This window comes from Scomber japonicus, chromosome 23, assembly GCF_027409825.1.
Source record: "Scomber japonicus isolate fScoJap1 chromosome 23, fScoJap1.pri, whole genome shotgun sequence".
Lineage (NCBI taxonomy): Eukaryota > Metazoa > Chordata > Actinopteri > Scombriformes > Scombridae > Scomber > Scomber japonicus.
Genome location: NC_070600.1, coordinates 15,717,604 through 15,739,095, shown reverse-complemented (window position 1 = coordinate 15,739,095; position 21,492 = coordinate 15,717,604). Strand labels below are relative to the sequence as shown.

Here is a 21,492-nt window from a genome sequence, read left to right as displayed (position 1 = left end):
AATAACAAACCATACACGGTCCGTTTACGTCATTTCCTGACCTGCACGTCCATCTCAGAGTACACGTGACTAGATGTTTACGACCGTGAGCCTCTTCTGCTTCTGACGACACCACACACAAGCCAATCGGTGTTTAGGATTAGGCAGTACATGTCTCCAAAGCCAATGAGGACATGTGACCGACAACAATGACGACATGGCTTTGATTGACTGCTGTTGCAGCCTATGGAAATATTCGGTGAAATGAAGTTGATAACCTTTTAGCCAATAGTCAGAGGTTTCCAACGGTGTATGACAAGAGTTGAACCATATATCATTACGCACTCGGCTTGACTTATACCAAAATAAACAGATGGATAGATGGATAGATAGATAGATATATAGATAGATAGATTAGACAGACAGACAGACAGACAGACGGACGGATGGATAGACAGACGGACGGATAGATAGATAGATAGATAGATAGATAGATAGATAGATAGATAGATAGATAGATATGGCCAAACAAAAAAATATGGTTATATGTATAATAATAATAATATTAATAATAATAATAATAATATGTTGTCAGCTTTCAAGATTTTGATTGTAGGCAAAGGGGATGTGAAGTTATAGGTGTTTGATTGCGGTTATACAGCTTTGGTAACCAAGTGTCCATTTGGAGTCTCCAAAAAGGACCTGAGGAAAACGCATGGACATACCTGTTGAAAAATAATTCTGAAAAATTCATCTTTTAGTCTTTTGACTCTATCCTGCTGAGAGGTCCCTGAATGTCTGTACACATGTCATTGTAAAGGCAAACCGATGGGCGAGTAAACAACCCCATCATTGTAACCTCTGCCACTCTTTGTCAGTAAGTCACAGAATCACACAGACACTTTTACAAGAATCCTGAGAGTGTTTCCTTTCCAATGATACCAGACACATCTCTGAGTCTCAAACTATGTGGGATCTGTGCTGCTCACAACTTGGGCATGTCGTTTAGGCTAACAACATAAAAAACAGGGGCGTGTGTTAAGTGGTTAAGGTATCATTGTCAAGTACTGGATTAAAACTACCAATCAGTAACTCCAACATACTACAAGATGTCACAGAAAAACCCTGAATAGATCAGATGTCAAAATTGATTCTTTACGAACATAACATTATATTACAATAAGGCAATAGAGCTCCTTGTTATAAGGGAATGCCACCATGAGTGTCAAAGGCAACCAAATTGGATAAATCAGGTCAGGTTTGGCAGAATTCATTAAATTCTTCACTAAATAGAAATTCTTTGTCTCCCTCTAGTGGTGTACCACTCCGGCTGACATGGCTCTGAGACATACAGTAAGTATCATTCACATGCTGCAGATTGTAAAGCCCTCTGGGATAAACTTATGACTTATTTTGGGCTATGTAAATAAACTATCTTGAGTTGACATAATAACCTGATGATCATAATCCAATAATCTAGAGCACTGCCAAACTGCAATAATGACATCATAGCTGCTTGTCTAAACCAAGTCTAAATATTTAACTTTCATTAACACAATGAAATTTCATAATGCAACAATATTTGGAAATGTATTTATTTATTTCTCATGAATATTTTGAATAGTACAGTCAGTAGCTCGAGCACACGCCAGTGTTTGTCATTATCTCATCAACAACCATCATCATACAGTATCACCCTTCATTTATATGTCAATCAGGAGAAAAATAAATCCTAAATGGTCCCTTTCACAGTACTGAGTCATGGCATGGTGTTCTTGCAAAAGTTTAAAAAAACCAAAGTCAATAGGATACTCCATTATTAATCTTACTTCATATATTAGAACAGCCAAACCAGACTTACCACTTCTATAGTGATAACAAGCATGCTCAAGGTTCCACACATGATAGCTATCAGAAAAGAGATGTCAAGTGATAAATAAGGCAGTAAAAAACAACTTGGTCCTTGCATTCTTTGGCTCACAGAAAGGTCAGCGTCCTTACAGTAGAGAATGAAACCTTACAATACTGCATGTAGTGTGGCAGAGGACCAGTGCCAACCACTAGGTGGAGTTACAGTACAAACTCAGGGATCTCAAAGTCTTCAGAAGCATTTCAACCATTTCATTTTATTTTACTTATTAGACTAAATGTTAAGTGCTTTTTTTATAACTAACTTACAGTTCAACATTCAGTACTATTTTCAGGAATACAGATATAAATACAAATATAAAGATAAACTATATTTGATTTGCTGCCAAATATCACAATGCATTGTCAGCTCCCTTTTTATAGATTTCAGGCACAGAGATAAGTGGATTTTCTGAACTATATAATCATTCACCAGCAGAATTGTGATAGAGGCACATTGTGTTTACAAAAGATACAATACAGTTCCTTTCTTCATAAAACAGATACACACATGTAGAAAGTGCCCTTACTCAGCTTACTCATGAAGCGGAATGACCAATAATAACTCACCATTATATAAATCTCTGCACTGTGAAAACATGAAAAATAATCTGCATCATTAGTTGAGAGGAATGTAATAAGTGTAAGTATTTCCCTTCTTTTGTCCTGCTCAAAAGTAAAGCATGCATCTAATCAAAGGCAACGATGCAACGATGCAACATGCGACATGATGCTCCAGGACGGCAAGATAATGGACAAGTATCGGAAAATTTGAAGTCTGAATCAAAGCTCAAAAAGTATAACAATGTAAACTAAAATCAGCCTGGTTGGTCAATGGCACTATTTGTTTTTCGCTGCTATGTGGGTGACCTGGAACATGTCTGTGCTGAGTTGAAATTAGGTGTCAGCATTGTTCCATCTGCCTGTTGAACGTGTCATATTGGTGGCTCTGTGTGCTCAGTAAGGGTCCATCTTGATCCTTTTGTACAAGCAGCAGGTGAACACCATCCCACAGATCTGAAAACAGGAAGTGTTAGATCAAAGATTGCTGCTTAGTCACCATGGAGGGATGCAGGAAGCTTGACTGCTATTGAACTGTGAAGTAAGAGGGGTTAAAGGTGAGCGGGTTAGAGACTGCTGGAAGGTATGTAGGTGACTATGAGGGGTGTCAAGAGAAAAAGCAGCCATTGTTGCAGGAAAATGTGTGCACACAGGCTTGCACAAGCACATCCCTAATAAAGCACTAGTGGTGTGTACAAAAGCAGATTCATGTGCATTTAGTCACCTTTTTAATGCTCTGTTTTCTACACAGCTAAATGCTTTGGTTCATGAGCAAAAACAGCAAAAATAATATGATGACTAAAACAACAACCACTGAAATGTATACTAATGAAATGTGCTTACTGTATGTAATTAGATTATTATAGAAAATTAAAGACAAATGTAAGAAAAAGGTTTGGTTTTGCGACCTTATTAATCTTCATAGGGGTTTTCTGTAAGACAGTAACAAACCCTGTTTCAATTTCTTCTGCAGGTCTCTACAAACACATAATCTGTTGTTTTAACCCCTTGGCCCCAGAATAATAACATTCATGCATACAGAACCTTAAAAAAATGCACAAGGCATGATTTACAGAAGCACCCTAATGCAGAACAGCAGGAATAGACACTGACTGAAGCCACTAGGCCTGCCAGACTTGATGGATAAGCAGGCAAGTGTTCAGTTTCCATCTTTGAGTCTAAAAGCCCTCTGAGAGAGCGATATCGAGCGAGTCAGCATTGTGTATTGACTCATGACAATCTCCCGTCAGGCAACTTATCTTGTTTTTTTTCCTTTCTCTGCCACAAACACTGGTGACAACATACAGTATGTGATGGAGCACATAGAAAGCAAGGACAATGATATAAGAGGCGTAAGTGAGAAAAATGCCTTTCTGCCTCTTCATTTTCTTAAAGTCTAGTTTGAGAGAATAGAGGATAGTAGTATTAGAATATCAGTACAAACATATGTTATTATCCTGGCTGAAGAAAGTGACAGGTATCTGTTCAAGTTATAAATATGGGCACCTGAAACATAAATCAACATCTTCCTCACTATTCAAGAAACTCAGGAGAATTATTTTAGAGTGCAAGTAACCATAGCAACAGCATAAATGCACACCACATGGTAACGTAACACACTGTATTGTCACTTAGGTCAATTACTTCTGCAACTATGTCTTATGGATATATGCGTCACATCATAAATTCTGACTGTGAAATAATATAAAGTCCATATTCATCATACATTTTACCTGATGAATGTCTAAGGTCCAAAACCTTGTTTATAAAATGAGGCAACATGATTGCCATCTTACAACATATGGTGGACCCTGGCAAAAAGGGTCACATTTAAAGTAAAAACTGTAATTAAGAGCAAATATCTAAACCTTGGCATTCTTCTCTGCACACCCATGGCATGAGACACCGTATGAAGGTACACAACATGACTCTTACCTTCATGCAGCAGCAAAGTTTTGATTAATCAAGCCATTCTCATGATGCGTTTGACCTTTCTCCAGCTATCACATCCTTATCAACCACATCAGCCTATCATCGCGAGATGAGGAATAACAATTTGCAATATAAAGCCAAAGCCAGGAAGCTGCATGCTTCATGCTCATATTAGAACATAAACATGTTCAAACAGCACACATGCAGCCTGCAGATTTCACATTTAACACAGAGGAGAGTCACACAAGGACAAACATGCAGACAGATATCAATTTTCCACAATGCCCTCAAACCTTGTCTCGCCAGTTGATTAAACCACAAAGTTGCTCTAGAGCTAATCACAATGTACCGAAGTCCTCTTCCTCTTCTTTATAGAGCAGATAGATAAAGCAGGCTGTCAAGATTGCCCCGGCCAGCTACAGTGACACCACACATACACATATGGACACAAAGACATACAGTGTAAGGTACCATAGACAGGTTAGTGTGGTACACAAATCATACATGTAGTTTATATCATAAGTTTTATGACACAAACTACAAAAAATCAGCTCTAACAAGACTTTAAACAATATAAAATCTTATTTTAGTCTGTTTGATTGGTATTAGGGACGAGACAGTGGAGCAGCATTAAGACAGACTGGAACAGTTGACAAAGACAAGACATACAGGAAACATATGGTAAAAGACAAATACAATATACAGCATTATTGGATTATTATTGGATTTGATTATAAAGTATTGAATCATACTGAACAGGCTTGCAGACAGATTTGTATTTTACATGTATTTCTCCAGACATTCAGCACTTTGTGTATATGCTCAGCATAATCCCTTTAATTTGGGAATGAGAATGCCATTTCCACATTAAAGTGGGGGCTAATGGAAGGCTGTGCTCTTATATTCCCTTGTCACCAGCTATAAGCACCAAGAGGATACATGGCTGGGGATTTCTCATCTGTTGTTGCTGCATTCATTATTACAGCAGAAAACAGTGTCCGACATTATTCTTGGTTTCTTTGTGCCCCAATAAAAAAAAGGTAGATACCACTGGAAAGCATCAAAGCAGGTTTGTTTGGTCTCACGTTTCTCTTAAGTTGATTTACAAAGAGGATGTGCACAGCTATAAAAGGGCTGTCAGCCAGCACAAAATTGTAAAGGAGCACTGTTATATACCTCTATGGACTCTGTAAACTCTAAAAGCTTGGGTCCATCTCATACTGGGATAAATCAGATAACAGGAATGAACAAAATCTGATAATGATGACTGAGAGGCCAGGGTGAGATGAAAAGAAGTCCATTTAGAGGTTGTTGACCTGCAATGGTACATTTTCAGAAATGGCAAGATTTAAGCCCTCTCTGTCTGGGTTTTAAAATGTTTTATTAAACAAAAGTCGACCAGACGGAGGTAACAGTGTTCTGCTTCTTCAACAACTGTCTGAACTACATATCATATTTTACTTACCTGCATACAAGCCACTCCTATTCCTACGGCACCGATGACTAACAGGTGGTCTGCCAGAAACTTCTCCAGTTTAGTGATGCAACCACCCTGCAGAGCCAAAGGATTAAAGTTAAAAAAAGGGTTAGGGAATATAATAAATCATGCATATGGTTGAAGACTATGGTTGACTATTAGTCTCCCAAACACATTTAATATGTATCCCACAGATCTTTTGTTAAGTTTGCAGACTCAGCTTCTCTCCATTGCTAATATCAAACTTGCTGCAGCACACACGAGGACATCCTGCAGGAGACCACTTTTAATTATCTTCCCCAACAGTCTAATCACTTAAATGTCAAAATAAAAATAGAGTTTGACACAAGAAGGTACACATTTTCACCTGTGTAATATGGATAAGCTGTCAAAAACCTCATGTTTTATTCATTTCCAGAGAGCTCATTCTATCATTAGAAAGTGTTTTCTGTTTTTTTTTTCATTTTAGGTCATGAAGTGATATATCAGGAGGAGAAAGTCTCTAGTATTCTAATGATCATTTCTGTATTAGTGTCAGCAAGCCAAGTCCAGTTAACATATCGAACATTACACATTAATGAACTTATTCATTGACTGATATTTCAATTTCACATACAGAATCTAAAAAAGAAATAAAGTCAGACAGAACAGAACAGCTGTTGAAGTCAGTCTTGAGAGTCAGCGTAACATATTATTTCACAAACAGGGTGTTATAAAGGGAGCACTGTCACTTCCTTCAAAGTGTTAAACATCATAATTAAGCTACAGAAAAATACGCTAGAGATCAGACTCAATATGGTGCTTGTCATTTAGCCATTTTATTTCCCACACCCATGTAACCTACTGACCTCCACCTTGTAGACGTTAGAGGGGTGGTCTCTCTTGCCACAGTGATCGGTGATGGTCTTGCAGCAGCTGTCAGGCACCACTCTGCCCTCTGCCTGCTCTGATGTAATGTACGCGCTCGTCATCCAGTCATGGGAGTTGTTGCTGCCACAGCACTTAAACTGTAGAGAGAGTAAAGTGAAAGCAAGGGGCATTTTTTACTCGTGATGTCACATACTGTAGAATAAAGATACAAATCACTGTTATATTTGTGATAACGGATCCAGTTTTTAGGGATTATATTTCTTTTGTTTTTTTAATAACTACACTGTCAGCTTTGATCCATGTTGCAGCTGAAGAGAGTGGCGTCTCCTTCTTCTCAGACGTGGACAAAATTACTGCAGCTCTGGCTTTTCACTACTGATTTTTGGAACAATACTTTAAGAAAATCCTAATGGATAACACAGGCCTGTGAGCAATTTCTTCTACTGAATCTCAGCATAATTTATAACAATTTAACATATGGTAGCTGCAGACAGAGTCATGGAAAATTAATTTATCACCAAGTACGTATACACGGTTGCTGAAAGAAAGTGCAGCTTATAATCTTGTATAAACCAAATGAAACCTCAGAGGTTTTTGCAAATATAGTCCATACATCCTGTTGTAGTCTGTCCACAGCTAATGAGATGGCCTCCTTCCCTGGCTGGTAGTAGTTCTCCGTCATAGTCTGGTTGAGATGCTGCTTCAGCTCCTCACTCAACTGGAAATGAATGAACAAAGACACGCACACACACACACACACACACACACAGTTGTGGGAGAGAGCCACATTTACTTTGTAACCACACGCTTCATTTATTACAAATGGAACATAAATACGTACAGAACAGAAATGCAACAATGTGTAGGAGCAAAGACAACAAGATAGACAAGTAGCATCTCCCACACATCTATGAGTGCTGTTATTGAAAAGCCAGATGAACAACACATTACAAAAATAGACTTAAAGCATAGCCTTTAATGTGTTTTCGTGTGCCTCCATGCAGAGGCATAAACACTCACAACAAAGAGAATCAGCAAGAGAAAGAATAAGAGCCCTTATCTTTAAAATGATTAAATCCTGTACCAAACCTTTTCCATTATGATAAATCACAGAGCTTGTCCAGATACAGAGTGCACTTTGCAGACCTAGCTGACTGACAGGCAGATGTTTGTGCGATAACAAGATCGTGTGTTAGATGAACTCCACGTACTGAACGTAACGCTCAGTGCAGGTGGCAAACAGTGACAACCTACATCAGCATATTAAAAAAGGTGTCTACTGTAGATTATTCAGTTCATCAACAACCTGTGATATTGAACAAAGACCACTGGGAACTTTTTTCACATAAGAAAACAAGACTTATAAGAGTTACAGCGACACTAGTGGCTCTGTGAGGCTGCACTGAAGACACATCGCTGGTTTGAGCTAAATGCTAACCTCAGCATGATACATCCTCACAATAACAATACCAACTGTCCTTTGTTATAAGTCAAATATTTACGACACTCATTTTGGTTTAGCATGTTAGCATAACATTAGTTAATTAGCACAAAACTCAGTCAAAATCACCCAGACAATACAGATAATCAAAAAGTAAATTAGCATGTACCTGAAGACAACAACATGAACAATAATAACAATAATAATAATAATAATACTAATAATAATTGATTTTTAAGTATCTATTTTGCTTTTGGGCACCTATGCCACTGTGATTTAATAAAATGTATGTAGTTTTTGTAAATGCAGTGTAGCTGTTATTTCTTTATTTGACCTTTGGTTAAACTGCAGGGACTTGCTTAGACAATTTCCATTTTCCTCATAAAGCACTGCTCCAGACTACTATTACAAATAAATAAAACATATCATCATATTATTATCATTATTATCCTTATTAACAACAAAAATCAATCATAAGTAGTGATCGCTCACCTTCTGGTAATAGACATAGGCCAGCACTCCGGCAACCAATTCAATCAGGAAGATGAACAGCAGGCAGAAGAAATACTGTGGATGAAAAAGTGAAGGAGGTATTCAACAGAATTAGAGAAAAACACTTAAAGACTGTGTAAAGTGAATTCAGACATTTCTTTTACACACATTAAATAGGTCATAAATGTATTTCTAAAAAAAGGTGTAAAAAGCATTTCAACCCCACAGCGTTTGGGAGCAGAAAGAGGCTGATTTTTACACAACTTCGAAGCCTAATTTCATATATTTGGCTTTTTTCTTTTAAATCATTCAAATTTGGCAGGGTGGTTAACTGTTGACAACACACCTTTCTGTGATATGTCAAACTCAGAACACATATTTATTCTTACTTTACACTGACTTTAATTCAGACGTTTCAGCCTCAGAGTCATCAGAACAGTTATACCCTCGGGTAACTAATATGAGAAAGTTGTTCACACTTGTGACGGCTCAATAAAGACATCAACTGTCATTGTGCTGCAACTGTCACTTCACAACAAATGGCGATGCTGCACAAAAAAAAAAAGACAACCAGAAAGCAGAATGCAGAGTCAGATTTCTCTCGGGCATCTTCTAAAGGAGTTTTCCACACTGATTGAAAGCAGTTCCTATTATGTATCATAATTAACTTCAAAATACAATCTTAGCAAAAACTGAATTAAGGTGATAAACATATTTTCCATCACCATGTGCTTGTATTCCACAGGAAGACATTAAAATAATATTGTAAATGAGACGTCAGATCAGTGTAATTACCTAAACCTTGAAATCAATATGTCACTCTTTCATCCTTAATGATGAGGACTGTTGTACGTACTGATATGCAGAGCACAGTTATATAAACTGTGTAGTGAACAGATCGGCCACTCAATTAGAGAGCTCTGATACACTGTTGGGGAATATGCAGCGTAAAAACTACAGCTTTCAAAAACTCAAATAACACAGGCACAAACTTTTGTCATTCATATATACCACAACTCCTTCTATTTTGTATTTGTTTTGAATGTAATACTAGTTTTTCTTTTCATTACATATGATAACATCAGCTAAACAATTTGAGTGAAAAGTTGAATCTCTGAAATAAAATATCTTAGTATTTTGTTTGTCCCTCTTCTGCTTTAATGACAGCAACACTTGAACTGGCACGGACTCTGCAATTTTGTGCAAAACCTGATGACCCATGTTATCCCAGCATGATTTGACAATGTTCCAAAGAGCTTTTTTTTTCATGTCACAGAAAGTGCCTCCATAAATGTTCAATGGGGTCATAGTCAGGACTCCTTTGTCTCCTTTAGTCTTCAAGTAGTTCTTGCAAAGGTTTGAGGTGTGTTTGAGGTCATTATCCTGCTGCAGTATGAATACTTCTTCACAAAGATGCAAACCAGAGGGTGTAGCATGCCTCTGAAGAATGGAGTGGTACTTCTCCTTGATCAGGGTGGAGTCAATTTGGAGCAGGTTTCCAACTCCAGAGTTGGCAAAACACCCCCCCACCTCCATGTTTCACTGTGGGTTTGATATACTGCTGTATCGATTTCTCTCATGTTCATCTCCTCACATACAACACTCCCTTACTGCCATAAATCTCAAACTTGGATTCCTCATTAAACAGAGTTTTTTTTCCTCAGTCATCCAGTGTGAAATGCTGATATTTATTAGTCCACCCCAAGCGTTTGGCCTTGTTTCCCCTCCTGAGAGGTGGTTTAGAAACCGCTTCAAGATAGCCTCCTTTTGACTGTACCTTTGCTGATTGGAGTGTTGCTAGAAGTTGCTTTTCTATCTCTCAGGGAACTTGGCTTGATGTATTGATCTTCTGATGGGGTTTTGAACTAACTTTCTATCCAACATACAGAATACAGAGAACATACAATGTGGAGGAGATGTATATGGCCACACACAAAGCAAAAACACACACAAATAACTAATTAGGCCCACTTGTCACCTGTCACAGAGTGGGACACAACAGTTTGACAGCATCAACAGCTTTGCTGAAGGCCATTATAGAGAGACAGGTGCTACTACCCAACTACCCAACCTGCACGACGTGGGAGACAAAGTGATGGCAAAATCTCGATAAAATAAACAGCTGTGGGGGAGCAATGATCTTGGCGAATTAATATTTCTGACACTTAAGCAAATGTTCACTTCTGTTTTGCTGTTATCACAGTAATTAGAATATGCAGAAACACAGCCTGCTTTGTATCTCTTGGTTACAAGATTTCAAAAAGCACTCCAGTCTTTGTGTGCATGCTGCCCACACAAAATTCCAACTTCACCATACACACGAATGCAGTTACACACTGGCATCAATCATTAATCTCAACAAAACTAACCTATAAATACCACATCAATATAGTTGGTGTTCAACCAAAATGCACCACAGACTTCAAATCCTCCCAACACATCCACCTCTTCACTCCTGCAAGCTCATGTCTCTCTCCTATTACTCCATCAATCAACAGTGGATAGATCTATAAATAGTCCTGCGGCAGCAAACGTTCACCTCCTGCCTGCTTCTCTCCCACCGGGCCCTGTCTCTGTAAAATAATGAGGACAGTAAGGGCCCTGTCAGAGTCATTTTTCAGCATCCACTGATACACCTTAGACCAGGCAGAGGATGGACATGCGGTAAGTGTAGTATAGGCTGTGTGGTATATGCCATTGTTGTCTATATGATTGCTGTATAAAGAAAGTATGGCTACGCAAAATTTAAAATGTGCAAAACTTAATATAATGTATCACCAAACTTGCATTAAAAAGGTTGATTAACTTAAAAGCTACAACCTGTAGTCACTTTGGAGACCTCTTCATTCCAAAGTTGGTAGTTTATTACATCAAAATGAATATTTTTGGTTAAAAAAGCAAGAAATTATGTTTGAGAGTGATAGTCTAGAGAACAATACAATTCTATTTCATTTATCATTATGGGTACATGTTCTCATATGAGATGAATTTCAAGTAATGGGTTGACTTAGTCTCAGTCTTATACAGCGACGGTACAGTGGAAGTTACCTGAACTTAGTCCTTCTCAGAGAAAACTACACTGCTTTGAATGGCAAACACTACCAGTCAAAGGTTTGGACACACTTTCGAAAAATTAGCAGCTTTTAAGTAAGCACATTCATCCTTCATCACATACTGTACATATTATACCATGTACCCAAACCTTACAACTGAGCATATAAAGGCAAGGACCTCAGTATAACAACAATAACATGGGGCCAGTGTCTCACCATGGACAGACAGCCTTTCTGCTCCCGGATGACAGCACAGCAGCCCAAGAAGCCTGTGACCACCACCAGGCCCCCAGCCAATATAAGAATATACGCTGAGACAGCAAAAGTACTGGAGGCCAGCAAACTCAAATAGTCACTCTTCTCCAACAGTGTCCAGATTCCTACACCCAAAACTGCTGCTCCTCCCACCTGAAAGAGAGGGAGAGAGGAAGTGTTAATACATAAGTACATTACAAAGACAGAGATCATATAAAACCAACATGTGTTATGGATATGGGTGTGCCTTCAAAGGAGGGAAAAGATGAAAAGACGAGATAAAGGCTCAATAAATGCATGCTGACAAGGTAAGGGTCGTAAATTCAAGAGACAGCAATGGAGCAAGCAGAGATACTGTATGTATGACTTGAATGGAGAAAATTAAATACTTCTTAACACTAAGTGCAATCTAAATTCAATCTTTAAAGAAAGACAAAGAAAGACAAAAAAAGACCAAAGAGTAGGGAGCAGGAAGTGATAAACATGATGTGAGTTCAATGCCACTCAATGAGTCACAGAAATAAAAAAAGCAACGACTTCAGAGAACACTGAATGAGGGGGGCACAATAGATTGCAGAAATCAAAGAGAGAAAAGGAAGGGAAACAGAGAGGGAAGTGGTCAGGCCTTAAGAATAGCAGGGCAAGGAGCAGGAAGAATTCAGAGGTTGCAGTAGTCAGGGTATAATGACCACTTCCTTCCAAACAAATCCTGGATAACAAACCCAGGGTGGCGTCCAGATCTGTTCCTCTCATCAGTTTCAAAAGCACATGGATAGGAAATGCCTGAGTGTGTCTTTCCCCTTCATCTTCCAATCTCTGTCTATCACAGGCCAGATCCCCCTTCTCATAACAACAGATGCCTGACCAAGGAGGCCCCACTTGGATACGACCCAGAGGAAGACAACATTTAGGACTTCTATGTCATGTTTAACCAGCACAATAAGAAAGTGCTACTGTATTATAATAAACTGATCAATTATAATTACAATCAAAATATTGCATTGTCCGCATGTACCACACAATCAAAATAGGAACCCACTAATAAAAACATTGCTCCATTGCTTCGGCCTACTAGTGAACCATAAATCCTTCAGGCACCTTGAAGTAACTAAAGCTATACATACATTAATATTTAAGAACTACAACTCAAATATTGATATTCAAATGACTAAAGCTCAAGTTTCACCAGATAGATAATGGATTAGATATTTATCTATGACTAAATTCATGTTTTGTACATTGCTCTTTACTAATAAAAAATGGAGATGAAAATAGTCTGAATGTAACAAAGCCTGGCTCTGCACTATGGCAACAAAATCTGCCTATCAACACCTCCAAAGCTAGTAACCATTCAACAGACAGCTATGAGATCGGGGTCAATGTTCTTATCAAGTGAAAAGAGTGTTTCCCAAAAGATCTAATTATTCCTTTAATCAGCTTGCAATCAAATCTAAAATTGAATCAGGCATTGGAGCCCAACCAGAGTGCTTGAAGCCGACAAGTGTCAAAGCCACTGTGTTCTTACAAAAGATGTACCCACGCCCACTCCCCCAAGATGATTCAGTGGTGGACAAAAATGTCTGAAAATTCATGTGTTAATGTCATCAAAAAATATGGAAGAGAGTCTGAAATTCCACGTAGGAGAGGGAGGCTATGGGTTTCCTCGTGAGATGATTTTTAAGAAGGTGACAAAGAGATCTAACCAAAGCCTGAAGATAAAGCTTGATCCTTTTTTTCTCCTGTCTTTAACCTCTCCCACGCACACACACAGAACAGGTCTCTCAGCACTGTGACTCCTCCTCAGACTTTGAAAATGTTTCAAAGTGACCCCAGACGGTCTGCGCACTAGATGTAAGAGTTTACAGTTTTAGAAGCAAACTGCAGCATCATAAAGTGTGGTGCCAGGAAGCAAGTTTGATACACTGTTCCCCATCGTACACTGACAAGCCCTAAATAATCTATGACTCACTTTGAGCCAAGTCCACAGCTCAGCCTTTTCAGACCTAGAACTCATTTTAATCCTCTCCCTGTTTCTACATGGCTCTTTCCATCTACTACCTGCAGCGTTCAAGGAGCATTAAAGCATTTTACTGTGCGTCATAAATAGGCCCTTCACAAAAACCACTGTTGTTAGACGATATATTGTCCCAGATATAATTGCAATAAACAATGTTATCATGATTTTAAGCCCATATATTGCCTCAGTTGCAGTTAATATGATAAGGCCCATTTAAATACAATTCACTTCCATCATACCTGCAGCCTAGATACAGTACATCACAAACACATCCCCAGCATTTTGTTCACTAGTGGGAGTGGAGAGTTTTGGGAGAATTTAGGGTTTCTTGAAATATCAGGAGGCATTTTTATATGTTGGGACATTTGTGAGTGCTAACAAAAAAAAGAGATTGTATAAGTTAAATATTTCATATGAAGCTGAGATTGTTACAATGAGAGTAGCTGGTCTACCTTTAAGGTCAGTCCAGCTTCAGTTACCCTGGTCAGGCTAGGCTAACCCATTGCCACTAACTTCGGGGTAACCACTCACTGAGTTAAGAGTTGCAAATAAATACAAATGAATAGATGACAAAGAGAAAGCGCTTTAAAGGTTTTAGCTTTTTGTGGTTGTAGGTTCTACTTATTGCCACTTACCCAGAAGAGAAAGTTGAAAACAAAAAGCAGGTACTTGAAACACACAGTCATCCAGTCCTCCTGGTCATCTTTATAAGCACCAGCCATCTTCCTTTCTCCAGTTCAACCCTGAAAGTACAGATTCTTCCTCAGTACAAGAAGAGGATAGTGGGAAATACAAAACATTTTATGGCAGAGATATTGGCAGCCATGATTAAAAAGCTTTCACAATAAATTAAAAAAATCCCTAGAGTCAAAAATGTGTTTTTCTTCTTGTTCCTTCAATTCAATGCTTGAGCTTCAACAGTGCAGAGTTTGACACGAGAGGACTGTTTTCACATTCAGCTGCTTAAACATTGATAAACCTGCTGGTTACAAGTATTCAATTTATATGACATTTAACGTATAATGTTTACTGCTCATATAACCCCAAATAAGTCTAAGTCACAGTATAATTTAATTCCTTCCCCACACATTTTGTCTCTGGAACAACAAACACACAAATACTGACACTGGCAGATAAGTGAAGCATAAGAAAGGCAAAATAAACCTAGTCATGTCAACACCCAGCTTATTATGCCATTAGGCTATGCATAACATGTGTGCCACAACAAGTGAGATTAATTGGAGTGGTTTTGATACAGGTGCCTATCAAAAGTCATAACAAAATAATTATCTCAGCAGCAACATTACTGCAAGCCCCTTTTTAGCAGTCGCAATGTACTTGTTTGAATAGTGAGTCAAATAATATACAAATAAAATTGCTCGGGTATAGCTCTCACATTTCTACTCCACACAGCTCCTAGATGATCACACAGTGGGGTCAGGTGATATCATCAACAGGGATCTTCGGGTATGACTTTTTTCCCGCTTCAAATCACTGAACTCCAACTTGAACATTTGTATTTTAAATTGTAACCATTTCCTATTTCCAACTCCCTCTGCTATACTACTAAAATCAAGGGCTCTGTCAGTTGTTTAGTGATGTAGCATCCAAACTGACAATGTCATAATCTCTTATTATATTCACAAACTCCAACTTTAAATTATTCATAGCACTGTACAGTACATAAACCTATGAATGATTAATTGAGCGCAAAGTTTCAGTTCTATAAATAAAAGGCCATGAGGTGGGAAGCCCTTTGACCCATAAAATTGATCTACACAGTGGATCTTCAGTGGATAGCACCAAAGGAAAAAAGTGTGGGTGTTGTTTTGACTAGAGGTTTGAATGCTAAAACAGTCAGTGCAGGTAGTATTTGTCAAGGAGGAGGAGGAGGAGATGACTTATGATGATCAATCAAGCCATAAACTTTTATGGTACCTTGTAGAAGGATTGGATCTGTATGACAGTTTTCCACTTATTTCTAGTAGAAAAGAAGAGAACAGAACTTCATGGGAACACCAAAAGCAACATCGTCTTTACATAAAGAGTCATGTTGCTCTGGGAAATCTAGATCTCATTGTAAATAGTTAATGGTCTAATTGGGACGACTTCTTTGCATTTAAGTGTGCACTGTGTTTTATAGAGTCATATGACACAATTTCTCAAATGACACATTGCTGTAATGTTTAACAAAAGTTTTCAATGATGTGATGACAACAAAATAAAATATATTTACTACTACTGTATTAGGATTATGGGCAATTTTCAAATATATAATATAATATAATATACCAAATATCTATCTGTCTCTATCACGAATCAATATAATATAGATATATTGCCCAGCCATAGTTAGGATGAAAACAGACATCTCCAGACCTTGTGAAATAACATTTTTGGGGCAGGTACTGCTTTTTGCTGTCATATATCTCACTGTTTCTCTTGATGAAACCTCCATGTGTGCAGCACAGCAGCAGATAGACAGCAGTGGAGAGTTGACTACAACTAAACTTGTTATGTTCACGTCAGCCATTCACGTTTATGCAGACTACTTTACTTACTTACAGCGTGGTGAACAATGTAAGTAAACCCCAACTGATCTATACATTATCAACGCAGAGTAACGCATCACTTTGATAGCTTGTACATCAGTTGTTTTAGATGCATGGTAGTGAATGCATAGACACTCAAAGCGGATATTGATTGTTTTTGGCAAAGTGAGGCACATACTTAATGACATCAACCAGCACATCGTTACAACAATTCAGATAAGATCGTAGACGATATATCACACACACCCTTATGGGATTATGATATTTTATAGTTTGATAATTAACTGTAGTGTATAAAATTACATCAGTGCAAATAACTATACATTAAAAAAGCAAAGCAAAATCATATGTACACATATATTTAACTTGAGTTGAGAAAAAGTATCAGATATACATAAAATGCTGCCTATATAACTTTAAAAAACAATATCAGCACATTCTGGATAATATCAGCTGACCAATGTATCAGCATGGCTCTACAATAAAGTCATGATGATAACTCTTTTCCACTGCTATAATTAGAAACAATGCTGATTACCTGCCCTATTATGGCCTTCTGACTGAATAGTTAAAGAAAGAAAAGAAAATGATTCTCAATGTTACAGGACTTCCTATACAATCTGATAATAACTTTAAGGCAAGTACAACATAGTTCCCGCCCTGTATTCACAAGTCACCTATGACCGCCCAACTTTAAATATGAATGCGCCAAACAAAACACAAATCACCGCTATTATTAAACACAATTCACAACTTATAAAATCTGTCGCCTAGGACGCAAACGTGAGTGACATGAGTGTCATGAGTCAAGACATGGCACTCTATTTCTCAATGTATAGTTTAACTGTAGTAGTTTTAGGAGGCACCTATTTCCAATGTGGTTAGTTCTATTTGAACACCCAAGGTAACCAGGCCCACCACTGTTGTTAAATGACCATTGTTGGTCCAGATGCGTTCACTTTCGCACTAATACGGTGGTTTCTTCTAGGACGGATGTGCCCTGCCTCGGTGATTTCGGACTTTGACCACTGCAGGTGTCCTTCAGCGTCACACGTAGCCCACAAATCAAGATAATATAAAGCCTTTCACGGTTTAACAGCGTTTTTTCAAACTTTCTTAGCTACAGGATGGGGTGTCAACTTGAGCATCATGAAAAAACAAAAAACAAAAAACATTCCTCTATCTACGTCGTTGATGCCGAGGACAAAGTTTAACCAAATTATATCGCCGTTACATCCACAAACTAACCTTTGTCGCCTCATAGCCGACAACATACTCACCAGACCGACGTTGGGTGAGGAAAAATGTCCCCGTTTCGTTGCTCTTCCCGTCAAATCACAGAGCACGACACTGCAGCAGTAAACGTGTAGTCCAGCCAAGCTTGTTGCTCCGGCTGTCCGACAGCAGGTTTGCGCGGATGCTGCATTCAGGTGCACCTTGAGTATTACAAGACTTTTACAGTCTGCTCAGGAGTAACAGTCCAACCAACATATAGGAGCCAGATCATTGAGACATACATATATGCAATAGAAACACACATATACAACTATTAAGCTCATATATAAGCCTACAATATGTTGTGGAGTTACACTTAGGTGCTGGTTATTCAAATGCGGCATTACACAGGCTACACTGAATTCTGAGAATATATATATTTATTCAATTGTATTTCACTCTAATTGTTACATTTCTGACAGTCCTTGAAGGCAACGCAGTGTGAACAGGGTCAATGTGAAGTGACAAAGAAGGAAATGGAGTTGCTGCCCTCCACCGTACCCGATAGGCTGAATACCAACGTGCTGTTAACAACATAACCTTGGTTACAATGTAACCACATACCACCTTGAGAATTTTACAATGAGTTGTACATGAATAAACAGAGATAAAGCCAGGGGAAAAGCACAGACTAAAGTAAACACAGCATCAATAGTGGTGTGTAGGAGCTTTTTGCAAGGCCATTGTTGCATAAATTAAAGTATATATTAATACATGTAAAGTAGAAATATGAATTATGAAACCCAATCAAACCAGGAAGACTAACAAATAATCGTAAAATTGATCTTAATCATATAAAGCAGACTACAAAATGCTTCAACAGGGGGACCCCAAAGGGAGAGATGGTAATTTGGTATTTTTAACAATGAGCTAATCATCATTGATTTATGTGTTTAGAATTATTTGCCTTTTCTAATCCATTAATGATACAAAATCTACAAGACAAAAATGTATAAACAAAATAGAGACAAGGAGAAAAGGACACAGAACACCTCACAAGTAATACATCATGATTATATGTTTGCAGGTATCATTATCATGACAAAAATGTCAATAATATAAAGTAACTGACAGACAGACGGTTTTGTCCCTCTGACTTTTCAATGTAATTATGATTGTTTGTCACAGCAAGACTTCTTTGACTAAAACAGACTCTTCACTATGTATTTGCCTCTTTTTCCACCTTACTAATTCAATAAGCTTGCAAGCTATTAGGAGGTGATTATGGCTGTAGGGGGAGGAATTCTGCAGTGGTCACCTGCACTGGCGACAATCAGTCTACCAAAATAACATTACTTAGCACAGGATGTCATCCATCAGGTCAAGCTTTCCCCCAATAAACATCATCCAACCAGAACATGAAAAAATACAGTATGTCATCAATTTGTGGGTAGAAATTTGGAGCATGTCTGTTTTCCATTTTTTCATATTTGCATTAGTGACACATGGTAGAACAAGCAGAAATGTGGTTCCCCGCTAATGCCAGCTCATTTCTATTCTGAGCCAGTGCTCCTCTGTCCAGTCTCATTCTGCTGTTAGTTTATCGCCTCTCATGCTTTGTGGCCTGCTAAGCTCGCTAATGCCTTCTCCCATACGGGGGGTAGGAACAGGGCATGCAAGTAAATAAAAACTGGTTAAGGGGAAAGAAAACATGATTTGCATGGGTGTGTGCATGTGTTTGTAGAGACAAAGAGAAAATAGGTATGTGAGAGAGACGAGCCAGAATTGCACAATGATGAATAAAATGTCTAGCTTAAATTGAAATGCTGAATTATATTAAATTATACAGGGTTATGAAACATTGTTTGCATTGTTAAATCACTGGCTTTCTTTCAAGCCCTATGTAAATGTAGTAAATTCAGTACATTTTATTGAGAAAGAAAATTCTAAACCATTTTTTTCAGTTTCCTGTTCTGTCCTGCATTATATCAATATATTTTCCAGTCTACCCACATTCCAGTCAATTATTTTATTCTAGAGTTGGACATCTAGTTCCAAAAGCATTAATCCAAACCCATCTCCACCCCGCTGCCGCTTGTTATGTCTGACCTCTTGTGGTCAGAGTCACCTGGAATCCACATGACGGAATGGCATAGCTCAAGTTTGACAAAGTTATGAAGAGATGGTCACATCTGCAACAGGCACATGATGAGTGTAACATTTCAGTAAAGATAACACATATGTACACACAGGTCAGTGAAGAAATGTAAAAATATTTGGACTGTGCTATATCTTTCCTCTTTTGTTTGCTAGATTGAGAAACGCCAGGGTGACATGATAATTATCTAAGAGTAGAGCCAGAGAATTGGACATGAATCAAGATCCAGCTTTTGGAGGTGAAGCCTTTGCTCTATTTGTAGCTACATTGTGAACTAACCTTTTTTAAATTATCAGTTATATTGCGACATTATGATTATTTTTTGATGTTTTATAATAATTGGATTCATTGAAAGAAGAAAGAAATTGATTAATTTTGATTCTGATACGATACAGTCAGAACCATTGACTGTGTATAAATATGGACAATGCATCTCCACTTCCTGCCATAATGCAACAGTGCACAGTAAATGCCTCCTTTTTTTAGCTGTTCTAAGGACAGTTTGCATCCCATTGATGTTATGGCTCATTGATTTCTCCAGTACGAAGGGATCGATCTCTAGGACTAACCCTTAGACTTTGCACTTGGGTCTGAATAAGACAAAAGAGACTTGTTTCCATTGCATTCTGAGTCTTGCACTGACTGTACATGAGCTTTGATTCTTAATTAAAAATGTGCCTTTTTTATTATTATTTATGAATATCTAAATTTAGCACTGTTATTATTCTTATTGTCCAAGTGTTTGACATGTGCAATTTGTTCAATTAAAAAAAAAAAAAAAAAAAAAAAAAAAATCTTGCATCTTGCTTGTGTGACATCATTTGGAGCCAGAGTCTCACTGTAGAGTCAGGCAGCATCGAGACGATGACTTCAACCATCCAACTGCCTAGGTTTGACAGCTGGCACACCCTTTTCATATCATCAAATAACTACTTAAAAACAAGCTTATCAGAAAAATAATGAGCATGATAAGAATGACCTATTTTGAAAAAAAATAATTATTTGACATGTACTTGACGTATACATCAGGGGTGGATCTAGGTGTTGACATGATCCAGGGCATCCAGAGCCAGGGCTTATTTTTTCTGGATGGTTCACATGCTCAGAATTTACTCTTACTGCATTTTATGACTATACTGCATATAGTAGTCATTTATTTTGGTCCTTATTAACTTTTCTAAGACTGCACATATAAATAAATAAATAAAAATAAGGCATTAGCTCATAATGAAAACTAAAAAATATGACATTAATGTTTAAATGTATTTCACTCTGTAACACCGCCTTAACTGAAATTTCTTAAGTTTCACTCTTAATCAGCTCACGAGGGACTACAGCCTCAAAAGCCACCCCGAGCTCCACCCCTGGTATACAGAACAGTTCAACCAGCCAAAGTACCCATACACTGGTTTACCAACCGCCACTAAAACTCAGAGAAGACGGAGAAGTAGGATGAACAAATAAACTCTCATGATGAAATTTAGTGATGATATTTGCCACTATGATAAAGGAAAAGAAAAGAAAAAAAACAAGAGAGGAGTGAATCAAATTGAGTGGAGTCGAAAGGGTTAAATTTGTACCA

The 21,492-nt window shown here is 37.9% G+C and overlaps 1 protein-coding gene across 1 annotated transcript; it reads right to left on the bottom strand.

The window, feature by feature from the left end:
- Positions 1–1,120: 1,120 nt before the first annotated feature.
- tspan11 (tetraspanin 11) lies at positions 1,121–17,931 on the bottom strand. The gene is made up of 8 exons (XM_053344202.1): positions 17,818–17,931; positions 14,621–14,728; positions 11,930–12,121; positions 8,661–8,735; positions 7,341–7,445; positions 6,706–6,864; positions 5,846–5,932; positions 1,121–2,904 (listed from the first exon to the last, which is right to left on the bottom strand). Exons 2-8 carry the CDS (start codon positions 14,705–14,707, stop codon positions 2,845–2,847), a joined length of 765 nt encoding a protein of 254 aa, XP_053200177.1. The 5' UTR covers positions 14,708–14,728; positions 17,818–17,931; the 3' UTR covers positions 1,121–2,844.
- Positions 17,932–21,492: the final 3,561 nt, after the last annotated feature.

Bases quoted from the DNA above. Each gene is read 5' to 3' on its own strand.
- tspan11 (XM_053344202.1), bottom strand. From the start codon at position 14,707: ATGGCTGGTGCTTATAAAGATGACCAGGAGGACTGGATGACTGTGTGT. The intron at 7,446-8,660 runs GTGAGCGATCAC...ATTCATTTCCAG, and splicing joins CCTATGTCTATTACCAGAAG to TTGAGTGAGGAGCTGAAGCA. The intron at 6,865-7,340 runs GTATGGACTATA...CTCTCTCTACAG, and splicing joins TGGACAGACTACAACAGGAT to TTTAAGTGCTGTGGCAGCAA.